This window comes from Centroberyx affinis, unplaced genomic scaffold (genome assembly GCF_046629955.1).
Source record: "Centroberyx affinis isolate AG114_WGS23_722 - 3 ecotype Tasmania unplaced genomic scaffold, CSIRO-AGI_Caff_v1 ptg001197l_1, whole genome shotgun sequence".
Classification (NCBI taxonomy): domain Eukaryota; kingdom Metazoa; phylum Chordata; class Actinopteri; order Beryciformes; family Berycidae; genus Centroberyx; species Centroberyx affinis.
The window spans coordinates 178,476-195,269 of NW_027279719.1; the positions used below are offsets into that span (position 1 = coordinate 178,476).

At 47.5% G+C, this 16,794-nt stretch overlaps 2 protein-coding genes across 2 annotated transcripts; both read left to right on the forward strand.

The window, feature by feature from the left end:
• The first annotated feature begins 242 nt into the window (after nucleotides 1–242).
• On the forward strand, nucleotides 243–11,551 carry LOC139648350 (BRD4-interacting chromatin-remodeling complex-associated protein-like). The gene is made up of 14 exons (XM_071524428.1): nucleotides 243–283; nucleotides 395–440; nucleotides 965–1,030; nucleotides 1,288–3,378; nucleotides 3,572–3,760; nucleotides 4,968–5,594; nucleotides 6,625–6,835; nucleotides 6,925–7,022; nucleotides 7,223–7,357; nucleotides 7,503–7,552; nucleotides 7,651–7,799; nucleotides 7,904–7,998; nucleotides 8,100–8,202; nucleotides 8,303–11,551. The coding sequence occupies exons 1-14, from the start codon at nucleotides 243–245 to the stop codon at nucleotides 10,102–10,104; spliced, it is 5,703 nt and encodes a 1,900-aa protein (XP_071380529.1). The 3' UTR covers nucleotides 10,105–11,551.
• A 597-nt stretch (nucleotides 11,552–12,148) lies between these two features.
• LOC139648347 (EH domain-containing protein 2-like) lies at nucleotides 12,149–15,899 on the forward strand (the record flags this gene model as incomplete). The annotated part of the gene is made up of 4 exons (XM_071524425.1): nucleotides 12,149–12,391; nucleotides 13,827–14,299; nucleotides 14,485–14,661; nucleotides 15,784–15,899. Coding segments are annotated over exons 2-4 (514 nt in total), but the record flags the coding sequence as incomplete, so codon positions are not given.
• Nucleotides 15,900–16,794: the final 895 nt, after the last annotated feature.

Consider the following 16,794-nt stretch of genomic DNA (forward strand, 5'->3'; position numbering starts at 1 on the left):
TTGAGTATGGAGTCAAAATATCAAACGGCCCTTGTGCGCTTGTCCAAATAACAATGTAACTTAATGTACACATAGTTGACATTATTCAGGGTTTTTTGTTTAGGGGTGGGGTATATTTAGTTTTGTTTGTGTTCTTTTTTAAATTTTTATATACCCATGTGGAGTTTAAGTATTATGAAAGAAGTAGGCTAATCCTTTGTCTTTGTTGAACTCTGGAACATTTTTCATCTTTTGCAGTTGTCATGGATGATGAAGACGGCAGGTGCCTGCTAGATGTAATTTGGTAAGTCATTGTTCAGGCGGTGCAAGAGCAGTGTGATATTTGGATGGGTTGTTCAGTCATCTCCTCAGTCATTTCCTGCACCCGTCTGAATCATACTACTTTCTCCCGCAGTGACCCAGAAGCTCTCAATGACTTTCTTCATGGATCTGAGTCCCATGTGAGTATGAGAGATATTGTAGTGGAAGAAGTCGCATCCACTGGGTTTATGATTTACAGTTACAACACTTGTTTGTAACTGACATGACGAGGGAGTCTTTATTCTGCGTATTTTTGCTGGGGCTCACATGACGTATTCCAGTCGCTCACAGATTACGCTTTGATGCACCCTTCAAACCACGTCCCTCCCTGCTGATTTTCTGTTCTACTCTCAATGGGCTCTCTCTGCTTATGGTCGTCTTTGCTTTTTGAGTGCACTTTTTATGGTTTCAGCCTGCCTTCCCCCTTTATTAGGCTAATTCACAAAAAGAGAGATGCTAATACTAACGCTTCCCAACTCTGTTATTCCCATTCTTTTGCCCCTCTATCCCTTATCTTTCCGCTGGTTCTCTGGTTTGTGTACTGTCCTTTCTTTACCCTCCTCTGTTTGATGGTCCGTCTGTTTCTCTGTCCTGGTTGCTTTTGCCTGCTGGTTTGGGTGCCTTTGGTTTCTGTCTGTCCTATCCTGGGTGGGTGTGTCTGTAGTTGGACACTGACGACCTTTTGGATGGTTCGAGTGACCCCTCCAGCTCGTTCTTCTCTACCACTGGGGTGAGTAAAATCCCCCAATCCCCTTCCTTCTGTTTTCTATCCATGTATGTAGCATGCATCTCCCAACACCCTCCCTTTCCACTAACACACATCTATACTCTTCAAGCTTTGATCGGCTATGATGTGACCTCAAAGGTTTTTGTGGGGCCTGTTAAGTCAACATCTCTATGTTCAGGCAGTTATACTCCATCCCATCTCATCATCAAAATTCATCCATCACCTGGTTTCACTTTTCTTCCTTCCTCCCTTTCTTCTAGGGCCATGTTCCAGAGGTCCAGCCCACAGTCCAGCTGTCGGCCAGTGAGCCGGCAGGCCTGCCCAGAGTCAGTGTGGACTTGGACTTCCTGGAGGATGATGACATCCTGGGAGGATCCCCAGGTGGTGAAGGCGGGAGCAATGGCATTGGGACAAATCACGAGCCATGTGACATCCTGCAGCAGAGTTTGGCTGAAGCCAACATCACAGAGCAAAGCCTGCAGGAGGCCGAGGCTGAGCTGGACCTGGGCTCCTTTGGGATTCCAGGCCTTACACAGGTGGTTCAGACGCTGCCTGATGCCAGCCTCTCTGGGGCTGGAGGCGCTGCTGTTGGTGTAGGCATAGGAGTTGGTGTTGGAGGAGCAGCAGCAATCTTCCCTGGGTCAGGCCCTAGCTCCACTGCTACTCCTCCCAATGCCACAGCTGACATGCTGGGGTCAGTGCTGGCTCACCAGGGCCTGCAGCTTCAACCCCAGGTCATGAACAAGACCATTAGTGTTCAACCATTTATGCAGCCTGTGGGCCTGGGAAATGTGACTCTTCAACCCATTTCAAGTCTCCAAGCTCTTCCTAATGGAAGTCAGTCTGGACATTTGGGTATTGGACAGATTCAGGTTGTGGGCCAGCCCACAGTCATGACTATCAACCAGTCTGGGCAGCCAATCCTGGCTAAAGCCATGGGTGGTTACCAGCTGCACCAGTCTGGGCCAGAGGTATCAGGTGCAGGGACTCAGGCTGGGCTTGGCGGCTCAGTTCTCAGCTCTGGAGGTGGACTTCTGATCCAAGGTGGCAAAGCCACTTTGGGATCTCCAGCTTTAAATGGACCGGCCGTTTGTGTCAGTAGCACAAACAGCAGCAGTGGTGGCACAATGACTGCTCCTGCTGGGCTTGTGGGCTTTGGCAGCACCTCTCTAAGTACAGGAATTGGACCCCAAACACAAACTCAAGGCCAAATCATGCAGAACGTCATCATCCAACGTACACCAACACCCATTCAGCCCAAACCTCCTCAGGGGGGAGCCATCCAACCCAAACTCTTCAAACAGCAGCAGCAGCCGCCACAGCCAGCACCCCACTCCCTGCAAAATGATGCCAACAAGGCTCTAGGGCTGCAGCAAATCCCCGCTTCTGCTGCTCAGAATGTAGCCTTCCTGACAGGAAAGCCAGGCTCCAATGTTGTCCTGAGTACACAAGCTACATCACAAGGCCCTCAGTTCCAACAAGCCCTATTCAAGCAGCAAGCAGCGCAACCATCTGGCAAGCCCCTCAGTGTGCACTTGTTAAACCAACAAGGCAGCATCGTCATTCCCTCCCAGACCGTTCTGCAAGGTCAGAACCACCAATTTCTCCTGCCGCAGCTACAGGCAGGCGGGCAGATCCTGACCCAGCACCCTGGGGGCCACATCATAACCAGTCAGGGTCCTGGTGGACAGCTCATTGCCAACCAGATCCTAGCTGCGAACCAGAATATCAACTTGGGCCAGGTGTTGACCTCACAGGGCCACCCTGGGGCCGCCCACATCCTCTCTGGATCCATCCAGCTCCAGTCTGGCCAGATGGGCCCACCAACCCTCTTTCAGATGCCTGTCTCACTGGCTCAGAGTCAGAGCCAGACCCAGAGCCACCCTGTCTCAGGTCATGCCCAGACAGTCATCCAGGGCATGCCCATCCAGAACTCCCTGACCATGCTGAGTCAGGTGGAGGGGCTGAGTCCTGCAGTCAGCCTTCAGCCAGCCCTTCAGCCCCAGGCTGGTGGGGTCCCCAGCAGCAGCAGCACAGGTGCAGCAGCCATGGCCCAGGGACAGTCTGGAGAGTGTGTCACCGTGTTGGGAAGCTCCACAGACCAGGCTGCTCATCCCACTCAGCAGCACGTACCACAGTCCTCCATCCTCGCCATGCAACCAGCTCCCACTGTTTCCACGCCAAGCTCGGTCCCCTGTTCCTCTCCGTCCATGTCTGTGTCCACCTCTTCCTCTGTGACAGCGGTGGGGCTGGCCCCTCAGGTCCAGCACAGCCCAGGAAGGGTGCTGTTCACCAACCAGGGCTCCAGCATGATCCTGAGCCAGGAGTCTCTTCAAATGTTCCTGCAACAGGTCAGTGTTCCACTCTTTGCATGTTTACTTTGATTGTGTACAGTTAACATTGGCTAAAAAAAAAAAAAAAGATAACATGCACGGAGTGATATCTTGGTCTGACCTCTTTGGTTTACTATTTTACTCCCCCTTCCCTCCAATCCCCTTCCTCCCTCCCTCCCTCGTCCTGAATTGGTAAATGTACTGGTATCAGGAGCAGCACCGCCAAACAGAGAATGACTCAACCCCCTCTGTGGGCGTACCAGCGTCTGTTATCGTCAGCAGCAACAGCATCACTGCTCCGGCCCCCTCAGTCCATGACAGCCAATTAGCTGACTCTCGGGTGGGTCAGAGCCACAGCCCCTCCCCCGGCCCCTCCCACATGACAGCAGTGGTAAAGCAGGTAGAATTGCCCCTTTATGTTAAGCCCCACCCACTTGTTGCTGCTGCTGCCGCCACTGCGTTAGGGCATTGTTGGTTCCAGCAATCTTACCTTTCTCCATTCCTGCTCTGTACTTCTCTTCTGCACTAGCCATTTCTTCCATTGCTATCACAAGTGCTATGCAATTCCTACGCTCAAAAATTCCTCCTTGTTTGTTTGCACCTTCTGTGGGTTTGTAACATCATTTCGTTACTTGTAAAAGCATGATCATTCCAGCTGTCCATAATAATGTGTGTTGGCCACTGTGATATTTTAATGTTTAGCTGTATGCATCTCCATAGAATTCTGTGTTGGCAAATCCACAGTAAGTGCCTGCTCTTTCTTTTTCTAACTAAAGTTTATCATTAATTGTTTCACTAATTTGGGTTATGCCATGTTTTTCATCCAAAACTATATTTTGTAACAAATATAATGGAACATGCTCATGCCTCATAGAAGAGCCATCCAAGAGTGCAACTTCACCTCTTGACTAACACTCTGCTTGATCATGTTCAGTCGACTCACCTTCATCAACTGCATTAGTGACCAATGACTGCCATTTTCATCTACCCATAGTCAATTAATCCACACTCCTCAACCCTGCACTTCTCATTAAGACTCTTCAGCTACACCCCGTGCTTACACTTACACTACCCCTTGTAACTACTAGTCTGACCAGTGTAACGACCCCCAAACCAAATTACCCGCTCCCCCCCCCCTTCCCTGAAGTCTTCAGATCACCTTCTACTCTACCATCACAGGCCCGCAGATCTTGACTTCTTGCTTGTGTCAACTGTTTTCTTTTGGCTCGCCAAATGATCATTGCTCCCTTTTTATATGTAATCCTCCTCAGACACTGGACAAAATCAATGGGCTTCTACCACTCATATAAGCAACTACTAGATTTTAAAGTCTACTACTTTGCTTTTGTGTTGTTTGGTGTTGTTTTACCCACATTTGTGTAGTTTTATAGCTAATGGCAACACTTGAACTTTGTACTGTAGTGATATTTACTATATATGCATGCAGAACTGCTAGTTGTGTGTGATTTCGTGCTTCATGTCCTATTTTCTTCCCATTTTGAAATATTGTTAGCATTCTTGTATGAAATACTTTTTTCCAACTTAAAGCGTATGAATTTTGGCGGCCAAAGATTATATATCAGTATATTGTGATTCCACCTGTTCAGGTACCCTCCAGCGGACATCAACAGCCCTTGAAGATCCAGAGCATGTCTCCCTCACCGGTCTTGACCACTCACGCCGCAGCGCCCCCGCTGGCAGACAGTCCCCAGCCCTCTCAGTCTCCTCTTACTCTGAGCCAGCAGATCCAGTCACCACACCATCAACAGCAGTCTCGTCCTCCCTCTCAGCCTCAGCCCCAGTCTCAAACTCCCTCCCGCTCATGCACGCCCTCGTCTCACCCCTCACTCTTCATTGTCCATAACCAAATCCCCGGGTCCCCCCAACCGGCTCCTCAAAGCCAGCCTCAGCAGACGCAGTCCCAGCAGGCTCACATTCAAGTCCAGCTTCAGACTCAGACACGGCCTGCCTCTCAGCCCGCTCCCTTCCAGCAAGATATGCCTCCTATGTCACATTCTCCAAAGCCCCCGTCAGCTCCGCCTGCACAGCACCAGTTCACCGCGCCCATTGTCAGCGCCCCTGCCAGTGCCGTAGTGAAAGCCCAGGTTCCCCTCCCGGGCCTGACGGCAGAGCAGCAGCACCATCTGCAATTAGTAGGGGCGCAAATTCAGACGCTGTCAGGCATCACCCAGCCCTCGCCTCAACAGAAACAGCTGCTAGACAAGCTGCACCAGGTATTGTCCCAATTCAGTTCAAACTTCATTATCCCCTAAGAGAAATTTGATTTGCAGGCAACAAAGTTAAAAATTCATAAAAGTGTGATCAAACCGATAATTCCCCGACATATAGCATACAAACATCAGTTAACAAAACGAGACGGTAAATGAGTAGCTCCATATACTGCAATAAAAGGTTGCTTATCAGTGCAAAATGCAATGTGAGTATACAGGTATAAATATAATAACTTTGTGTATTTGGATATTTATTTTTTGTTTTCCACCTTCCTGCTTTGTGGATTACTTTTTGTAGGGCTGCCTGACTAATTGGCCACCGATCGTGATCTGCCGATAAACATTCTAAATAGGTCATGGCTGATCACTGTTTCAAATGCACGATAAAAAAAAAAAGTTTTTTAGTAATTTGCCAGATCAGGAAGGCGATGGAGTGTATGCCATAAAAAGTATGAGCCAATTTGCGGCTGTCAGCAGAACGTTAGATGCGTAGGCATGTCGTCCATTTGGCAAGTTTTCATAATATCTGATACAGATCAGGCTATTGCAGTAAGTAATGTATGCAGTGCCAGTGTGTGTGCGGTGAATATCACAGCCTATGATCATAGATTAGAAACGGTTTAATATATTGGACAGAAGGCAGAGCCTATGCTGCCGCAAAGAAAAACTTTCCCTGCACTACCAGTGGCAGTAGGTGAGTAAGCACCTCAGTCATCAAGCACACTAACTTATAATTACTTGTATTTGGATTAAACCTATGATTTATTTACACATGCATAGGGCAGTTATGTCATGTAGCTGTAAGTACAATCTGTTCAGTGCTATATTGGAATTTTACTATTTATGCTTTTGTGCATTTTTATGAGATGTGCCATTGTTATTAGAAAGTCTTGGTAAAACACATCATTTCAAAGATCAGAGCAGTGATCAGCCAATCACACTGTTAAAAAATCAGCAATTGGAATCAGCCCAGAAAACCTGATCGGTGCATCTCGGCCAAAGAGCTTGATAAACTGACCTGGTCTTCTTTCAGGTCCAGCAGAACATACTATTGCAGGCCAAGCAGCCTGCTCAGCCTCTGCCTCAGCCTCAGCCTCAAGCTCTGGCCACTGGTCACTTCAGCTCCCAGCAAGATGTGCCTGTTGAAAAAGTGGTGATATCATCATCAGCCAGTGCTGGCACGCCTGCTCAGCTTCCCCCGGTGTTGCAGCAGACATCAGTGCTGGTCAAGACTCCTGTCACAGGTTAGGCACAGTAAACACAAAACAAACAGTCCTCTGAATGTTCCTTGAAGTGTTCCTTCCTCATAATGGTTTGTTTCCTCTTGTTGTAGCATCAAGTGACTTACAGGTATTCTCAGGAGCCCAAGGACCAGGCGGAGCACTGGTGAATCAGACTGTCACTCCAGCTAGCCTTACCCAGCCTGCACAGGTGGGTAGCGTTACAAAGCCAATGAATTTTTTGCAGATGAAAGCCCCACATTTCTGGGGTGTAAATGATGATTATTGTGCATAATGTGCTAACCGTTCTCTAATCTTTCCCACCATTCAATATTGAAGTGCACAGACATAGTTTTGTTTGCGTTTTTTGATTTAATCCTTCTGTAACTCCTTTTTCTACTGGCCCCACAGGTTCAGCCAAAGCCAGGAGTGATCAGCTCAGTTGGAGGGATGGCTCTGGGGAAAGGTGGGATGCAGATACAGGTAATGGCGGCAGGTCTGACCCAAATGCCTGCTCCACAGCCCCCTGCTCCGGTACAAACACAGGTAAGGGGATACCCATATACCTCACTGCACTGCCTATACACATTTATGAGGTCTTTCAAAACTGCATCCAAAATTGAACCATCAACCTGAGTGTTTAAAACGGTGTTATCGATTTAAGCGGTGTTATCTTTTGCTCACGTTACAGACAGCAACAATGAAGATGCCTTTCAGTGCAGAGCCCAGTAAAGAAGCCAGGTATGTGTTGCAGTCATTCAAGAGGGTTATTTGGAGATTACTCTTAATGGGGTCAAATCTTTGTAAATGGTTTATATGTTTTACACATCTTTCTGTAGGATGCTAGAGCAACTGAGGAAACAGCAGGGCTCAGTGCTTCACCCAAACTACAGTGCTCCTTTCCACTCCTTTGAGGACTCACTGCACAGACTGCTGCCTTACCATCTCTACCAGGGCACTGCCAACTCCTCTCAAGACTATCAAAGAGGTAACCCACTCCATATCCTCCAGTATAGCTGAAGTACAATCTTATGATGCCCTAATCCCAATTTTATGATTTCCATTAACATTTTCATCCCTTACTCTGTGCAGTGGATGATGAATTTGAGAGTGTCTCCTGCCAGCTGTTGAAAAGGACCCAGGCCATGCTGGATAAATATCGCTATCTGCTCTTTGCAGAATCAAAGGTAAGTTTATGAACCAGCATTCTCAGATTAGGCCCTTTAGTTTTCTCCCTCCCCCTGAATTGATTTCGAACTGACGGTGTGTGGGGTTTGAACCCGAGCAGAGACTGGGCCCCTCGGCAGAGATGGTGATGATCGACCGGATGTTCATTCAGGAGGAGAAGATCGCTTTGAGTCAGGACAGGATATTGGCCAAGGAGAGACCAGGTACGCTGCCCCTCTCTCTTACTTCTTCACCTGTATTTTCAGCTGCCTTGGTCTACATTGGGTGTTTGCTAATGACAAATCTCTCTTTCTGTCATTGCAGAGGAGTATGTGGCAAATGCACGCATGTTGGAGAGTGTAGCTGTTTCATCCCAACAGCAGCCGTCTTCTGTTGAGCCCAGCTCAGTGAGCGGTGGGGTAGCAGCAGCTGCCCCTGCTCCAGCACCTGCAGGTCCTGCCCCGGCCCCCCTTCCTAGCGTTGCTCCAAACCCTACTCCAGCACCCACCCCTACTCCTGCTCCAGCTCCAGCACCCTCCCCAGCCCCCTTCCCCCCTACCAAACTGGTGATAAAGCAGGGTGGAGGGGGAGCCTCTGTGTCCTGGTCCAGCAGCTGTCCTCCAGCCCCTGCTGCAGGGAGCAGGCTAGTGGCTGAACCCGCCAATCAGAGCTCCTCCTTCAGCCGTGCTCCAACCGCATCCTCCTCTTTCTCCTCCTCCTCCTCCTCCTTTACCTCTCGAGCAGCCGACGATGACGATGCTCTCCCCCAGCGAACCAGCAAGCCGCCTATCAAGACCTACGAGGCCCGCAGGCGAATCGGCCTGAAGCTGAAGATCAAGCAGGATCAAACGGGATTCGGTAAGGTGGTCCACAACACTGCCTTAGACCCAGTCCACACACCTCAACCTCAGCAGAGCAGCCAGTCTGCATCCCAGCCTCAGACTCAGCCCCAATCCCAACCCCAAGCTGCTGTGCCACACCCAAAGGCCCGCCCAGTAGCAACTCCTCCTACTACTGTCATCAGAACTCAGTCCCCAGCATGCACTGCTTCTTCCTCATCATCGGTCACCATAGCAACCACTCAGTCCAACCCTCCACTGAGAGGCACCGCTCCCCCCAGCACAGCCCCATCCTCCTCTTCCTCTTCACCTCACACATGGTCGTCGTCAACCTCCTCAATATCCTCCTCCTCCTCCACTCAGATGAATGGAACGTTAGAGCACCACGATGTGGGTGGGGTCAAACGCAATCCAGCCTCCACTGCCACGCCCCCACAGACCACCTGTCGCCTCCCCCTCCGAAAGACCTACCGGGAAAATATTAGTCCCCGGGTCCGACCAGGTGTCCCAGGGGGAGGAGACGAGAGCCTGTCCTACCCCAGACCCACACCCTCACCCCCCAGGCCCGAGGCCTCATCTCCTTCCTCAGAGCGTACGGTGATAGCCAGTGTGAAGGTGGAGAAAAGAGGCAGGGAGGCCTCGCACACCGAGTCTAGCCATGAAGGGGGCAGACTAGGGAGTGCCATGCAGGGGCTGGAGCAGGTGGAGGTGGTGTTTAACCGTGGTATCAAAACGACACAACATCATCATCTCCCACACCTCCCAGACAAAGAGGAGGCAAAGGAAAAAGAGGAGCAGCACACAGACAAAGAGACTGATATAAGTCAATACAAGAGGGCGAGTGGAAAAAACAGGCAGAGGGCAGGTGGAACATTTAGAATGGACCAGCATGCCCCTGGGCCTCCCTCTCCAGAGTCCTCCTGCACAAGAGACTCCTCGCTTCCTGCCAAACGCTGCAAGTCAGATTCCCCTGACATGGATAACGCCAGCTTCTCCAGCGGCAGCCCTCCGGACGACTCTCTGAATGAGCACCTGCAGTGTGCCATCGACAGCATCCTCAACCTACAGCAGGGGCCCTCTGCCCGCGGGCACCACCTTAAAGGGGGCAGCGGCAGGCCCCACCAGCACCAAAGCCAGCGCCCAGGGGGCTCTGCAGCCTCATCCCACAGACCCTCAGTCCCGCCCTCCTCTTCCTCTACTTCCTCATCCTCCTCCCTGGCCCAGCACCCTCAGGTCGGTGGCCGCGGCCACAACGGCAGCCTGGTGCCCCAGACTCAAAGCAGATAACAGCCCCTCAGCCCAAGGACAGACTGACAAAGGGCACTGACTGACAGACAGATGTGGGGAAGGGAAGGAGGGCACTGTGAGAAAACAGTATCACTGTACTCTGCCAAGCTGTGTTGGCTTTGTTTGTCCATTTGAATTGTCCAGACATTTCTTTGTCGTTTACAGCCTGACTCACACCCTGGATGGATAGAGTAAGAATGGGGTTGGAGGTAATACTGTGTTGTCTTGGTGGATAGCATCAGACGTGAAGATGCGTGGTGTTTGTATGTGTTCTCTCAATCATGCTCAAGTAATAAGATGAAATTGTCAGAGGTTATTGTTCTCCATTTTTCACTTTCATTTGATCTTTTCTTTTCACGTCCAGTATTCATACATTCCTATCACGTGGTGGCCTGAGTGCCAGTCCCTCCACATCGGATCATCTCCTGGTTTTTATGGTGTCCCAATGAGCGCCTGGCAGCTCCTCAAAACAGAAGTCCCAACAACTCTCTTTCACTGGGCCACCTGCAGTTCAGAGAGGCAGAGGGGAATACAACCAGGTTCAGGCTATCAGAGATCATAATACATATCTTCCTTTACCCAAGTGTGACCCTATCATCACAAACATAATGCTGCCCCTACAAATGCAAACAGCAGTAGTTACTTTTTTGCATTTTAAAGGTCAAAGGGCATGACTATTGTTTAGATTTCATATCAACAAAAATAGGACTCATAAATGCTACTAAACGATACACAGTCACTTCTGAATTAGCAATATATTTGTTGAGAGGAAATACTGAAGTCACGTCTCTCAATTTCACTACTCGTGCAGCAACTGCTCTTTGGCTTTGTATGGCAAAATGGTTTAGCCTCCACCCTCATTAGACAGTTTAACGCCAGCTTTTCATATACACATTACATTCGTTTTAAGTGTATCATGCTGAGCAAGCTGTTTTTTTTGTTTTGTTTTGATTGTGAAGTGGTTTACCTTGTGGCTGCTCTTGGGAACTGTAGTACTGTATCGGCGAGATGTAAATGAACATGTAATAAGGAAATTCAATTCTCTTCTGTTTCAAATGTTGGATGATTTCCCAGGTCCATGTTTTTAGACCCCCTCCACGCCTCCCCCTTGTTGCTTACAATGCCAGGTGTGGACTTTATGCATTTCAGTCAGCAGGGGGCAGGCCAGTCTTTAATTGTTGATCTTCTTCTCTGTTCTCAGTCTGATTGTTCCATCTTGCTGTCACTATCCCTGCCTCCCTCGCCGTTCTCTTTTCTTTTCTTTTTTTTAGCCTGGTGGACAATTCAAACACAAACACAGCAAGAGCATTGAAATGGAAAAAAAGGAACAATAATAATGTACAAAAAGACCGTAAGAGAATTTGAAGTATAGTATTACAGATTAATTTTGTATTGTATTTATTGTGTATAATGACACTTTTTAAAAAGAAATGTACATTTAGTAAAACTGTAAATTAAACCTTGCTTCTTTTATGAAACGTTGCACGTCTTCTGGTCTTCTGTCTGGCGGTTTAGAGAGTCATTCCTGATCATCAGGCTACATTCCACTGGATGACTAATGATGACTGAGAAGTATGATTAGAGTTGGGGGAGAGAGGAGGAGATGGTGGTAGTGGGGGTGTGGCTGGTGCCCTTTATAAGATAGCCAGCAGGTGGTGCATGGAAGTGGAAAAGTAGAGCTGGCCTGTGTGCTTAGTGCCCTCAGGGTTCACAGAGTTTGGGAGGAGCAAGGGAGTTTAGACTGATGAGAGGAAAAACTGTCACGTCTGTAAATGCTGAGATGTTACAGTATGTTTAAGTAGTCCAGAAAACTTTGAATCAAAAAACATAACAGAAATGTGTAGCCACAGGTTGCATCATAAGGTTGTGTTTATCGCTCATAACATGAATATGCCCAAAGATACAATGCGTGTGTGGGATTATGTCATGTAGAAAAAGTGACTCCACCCAAATTATTTATTCACAACCCCCTCCTGCAGGTCCACACCCTTTGCCCATAGTTCGGCTCATCCCTGCCCTGAACTGGAGTTTTAGTGCTGCCCACAGTGCTGCCAGGCATCTCTGGAAGAGGAGGTGCATTGAACGAGGAGAAGTCAGTGAGAGAGAGGAAAGTTAGTCTCTGTGTGGTGTGTGTGTGTGTGTTTGTCCTGTGCTCCTTCTGCAAGCAGAGTAAGGACCCATGCCAGACCTGGAGCTCATCTGAAATACATTAAACCCTGGAGAAGAACGATCCTCAGTCAGCTAGCTGCGTTGACACTCCACCGAGGGTTTCTATTTGCTGACAGAGGTACACCCATACATGTAGCAGCAGCTCCTCCAAGAGACTGACTTTTTTTCTGTCCTCAAATCAAAATATTTTCCAAACTCCAGAGGACAAGAAGGAGAGAGAGAGAGAGAACAAGGTGCTTGAAGAAATCTGTCCTTTCTCCATAATAACTTGGTAAATATACCTTTTTTCAATTTAAATATAGCTATAATGGTTCTTCTGTATTTTAGATTCTACCTAAAATGTAGTTATAACCAGATTGATACAGTGGAAAGTGGAGTCTTGATGGCATTCCATCAGTACAACAGATCACAGTTTAGAGGTAGAGTTAATGTACCAGATAAGTTTATGTAAACTCTTAAATTTACAGTCTTTTAAACAATGTTGTTCCATTGGTTTGTTTGGATACTAAAGTATGATTCCCCTGGATTCCAGTCGCTCCTGCAGGCTAGAATGTTAGCTTTCTTGTTCCAAGTCCAAAACTGTGTTGCAATTGTGGTGCACAAACCCACAAGGCATTTTCCACCATCCTTAAAGCTTAGGGAATCACTCCCAGAGCCTAACCCAAACCATTCATACTCATAGGAAGTGTGTAAATCAACTCTTACTCCTATGATATGGCTGGTACATTACTTAGTTTTTATGACACTTCTGCGTAATGGCGGTCAAATTAGATATAATGTGTGTCCTCCAGATCTCCAGAGTTCGCCATTTTGACAAGAACTCTTTGCTCATTGGTCTTGTGACATGTCAGGGATTGTTGCCCTCTCTCTCCTCTGGGCAGTTTGTTTTTTCTTTCAGTTCAAATGAGATTTGTAAGAGAGCAGCTCTCCACAGATGAGTTTATGTCTGCTGATGTGTGTCTTATCTTTCTGCCCTTGTATCAGTCCACTTCTAATAAGCAGGGACACAGCTGTGAGCTCTTGGACTGTATCACCAAACAGCCATATTACTAAGCCTTTCATACCTTATCTAGAGTTGGAAAAAAGAAAAAAACAGACAGACCATGACAAATGGGTTGAATGTGTCTGCGCATGTATAGACTACCACTGTGTGTGGTGATCGGTCTATGCTGTCCCTGTTTCATTGTGTGAACGATTGATAATCATTCACACATTTATCGTTCCACTGAGAAGAACCACTGGGGAAAAAGGAATGTCTTACTCATTTCACTGTAAAGAAATGAGCTGTGCCTATGCAAATCTGGACGCTGGGCTGGGTTTGCGTGTTTTCCAAAGTGAACACCAACTTTTTCCAGGCATGCACTGACAATGTCTGCAGTCTCCTGTGGGCTAAAGCTTTCTCCAGATTCCACATCCATGAGTTCAGACAAGGGCAGCCCCTCTTCACTGCACTGTTAAGTCTACTTTGATCACCGAGCGGTTGGGCATTAATACACTTTTACCATTTGGATTGATCTCTACGTGTCTTTTCTTTTTTTCTGTCTATATTTCAGAGACCTTTAGAAGTCAGTGTGGTGACTCTTTTCAAAGAGGAAGACGGTCTTCAGACGAAACATCAGCCCTATCATTCCTTTCAGCGTGTGCAGAGGTGGTTCCAAGGACAAGTGAGCAACGTTCACAATAAATACAGGAAACACCTGAAGGCTTTCCAAGGTTCGACCACAGGAAATATAGCTATAGACAGAGACACAACTCAGGCACTGATTTTTTTTAAGAAGTTCCCTGCATTCCATTAGTCAATCAATATGTCACGTTGGGGGCGGAAAGATGTGAAGAAGACGCCTGAGGTTATCCGTACTGTGACAGAGGGGCTCAAGTCCCTGTACCGTAAGAAGCTGCTGCCTCTGGAGCAGTACTATGGTTTCCATGACTTCCACTCCCCCAGCCTTGAGGATGCAGACTTTGATAACAAGCCTATGGTGCTGGTTGTGGGACAATACTCCACAGGAAAGACAACCTTTATCAAGTAAGACATTACAGCTCAGCATCAAATACTTAAAATCTACAAATCTACAAAAAAGTGTGATCGCTATGTTTATCTAGGTATCACAAGTGAAAAACATAAGTTGCCCCAATTTATAACTAATGCTCTCTAGATGTACTATTCAGTGCAAGTGAACTAACTTGCACCGCTGCGTCTGTGAATGACAGGTATTTACTGGAGCAGGATATTCCCGGGAGCAGGGTGGGGCCTGAGCCCACCACTGACTGCTTCACTGCTATCATGCATGGAGACGTGGAGGGCGTCATCCCTGGGAACGCCCTTATCGTCGACCCCAACAAGCCCTTCCGCAAGCTTAACCCCTTTGGAAACACCTTCCTCAACAGGTGAGTGCAGGGACTCCGTTCACACTGTATTGTGTAATGATTCCACTGAGGGAGCCAGCCAGATAAGGATAACAGTGTGAAATGGAGAGACTGTGTGAGAGGACCCTGAGAGGGAAGCAGAGCAGGGAAGGAGAGATAACAGAAAATGTGCGCCAGTTTTTCGGTCCATGGAATTTCAAGTCCCTGTGCCAAATTTCAGAGCGGGGAGGCACTTGCCTTATTTGTGGAAAAATGGAGAAAGGGAGCGATATCACCCGAGAGGGTGATGAAAGCTAATGTACTCAGAAGGGAACTGCAGTGTGCACAAGTTCAAAGACAAGGTCAGAGGGCTCTACAGCCCCTCGGGTAAAGTCAAATAAATGAAGTCACAGACTTCGGCAAGCTTAGGGAATCTGTAAGAGGAACATAACACTCAAGTTCTTTCCCTTGCTCTGTTTAGTGTCTGGGCTGCCAGTTTTCTATGTGTATGTTTTTCCATTGATGTAAACTGTAACAGAATCATGTTAGTCATGTGTTTTACAATAGAGGCCAGTCTGTTGCTGGAGACATGCTATGTGCAGAACAGACAGGCCAGAAGTGACGGGAACACACAGAGCTCCTGTTGATGGGTTTCCACAGAAAAGGCAGTAAAGTTCTGACAACAGTTTTCCAGGGGAGTCCCTCTCTACCTCAGCAGGGTGTGTTTGTGAGCGTGTTTGCGTCTCTCCTCTTGCTTTGACTTCCTGTTCTGGGAACCGGTGGGCTCGTTAAACTCATAAGCTACAGGAAGTGCTGGTGTTGTTCTAAGCCACACATCGTTAGCGGGCCTTATTGTTTGATTCTGGCAGTAGTGGTCATTTTCCTTCAGGAAGCCCAGAGCATTGAGAGGCCTGCTTCCACACAATGGCCTGCAGTGGGAGGGGAGGGATGTGGAGGGGGCAGCTTCCAATCTGCTCCTTAGATCACATTTGCTTCTATGATAACAGATTGCCCCGTTTCACATGATTCACATTCTTTCCATCCATGTTTTTGAGGGAGTGTTTAACCCAAATCTGACCTCACTGACCCTGGGTAGATGTGAAATCCAACTTGTGCTGTATAGCGCGTGTGTGAGTGTTCCTGTCTCTCGCTGATGAATGCCAGGTTCCAGTGTGCCCAGCTGCCCAACCAGGTCCTGGAGAGTATCAGCATCATCGACACGCCGGGCATCCTGTCCGGCGCCAAGCAGAGAGTGAGCCGAGGTGAGAAAGGTGGCAAAGGTGAGGAGAGGGCATGGGGGGGCCTGCAGAGACACATCCCTGAACCTCAGCTCACAAACTCATCTCCTTTGTCACACCTGGCTAACTCATGGGACCAACCTATTCTGTCACAGTAACACTTGGCAGCAGGGCAAGCGCAACTCTCAGCAGTACATAGAGCTGCAATAAAAACGTAATAAGGAACAGAGAGAGCACAAAAATGCCATCAGCGCATCTGGAAGAATGTACTGCTGAGACTAAATAATCTTCATGCATCATCATCTATCTATAGTTATTCACTTTTCTATTCATCCACCCTTTGTTCAACCCTCACTTAAGTTAATGTGCATGAGCGACTAACAAGATTACATATGATTGTGTTGGTGCAGGTGAAAAAAACCCTCAAAAGTATGTATGTTAAATGATATAATTATTATTTTTTTTAACAATATTTTTATTGGGGTTTTTCAATTATAACAAACAGTACATATCAAAAAAAAAAAAGGTCAGTCTTGGCAGCAAATACACTATACCATCAAATGAATAGGCAAGTAAATAAAAACATAGTAATTAAAACAGAAGTGAAGATACAGATGTTACCGTAATTATAATGTACAGAAATCTTGAAGATCACATGGGCTACTCCACTTTATAGTCTTGTTCCAGTTGCCCCGCCCCCACCCCAATCTTTGGCTTTATTGATCATTACCAACATTTTGTTTCAAAAACTCCATGAAACTCCCCCAGATATTTTCAAAAACTTCCAGCTTTCCTTTAGTAATGTATGTTAGTTTTTCCATAGCAACACATGCTGATAGATCCTTAATATATTGATTTGTTAAATGATATAACTAAATGATAGCCCATTGCTATTTTATACTTTGTGAGTCAAGGTCTTGTTTTCTCATGATGGTAT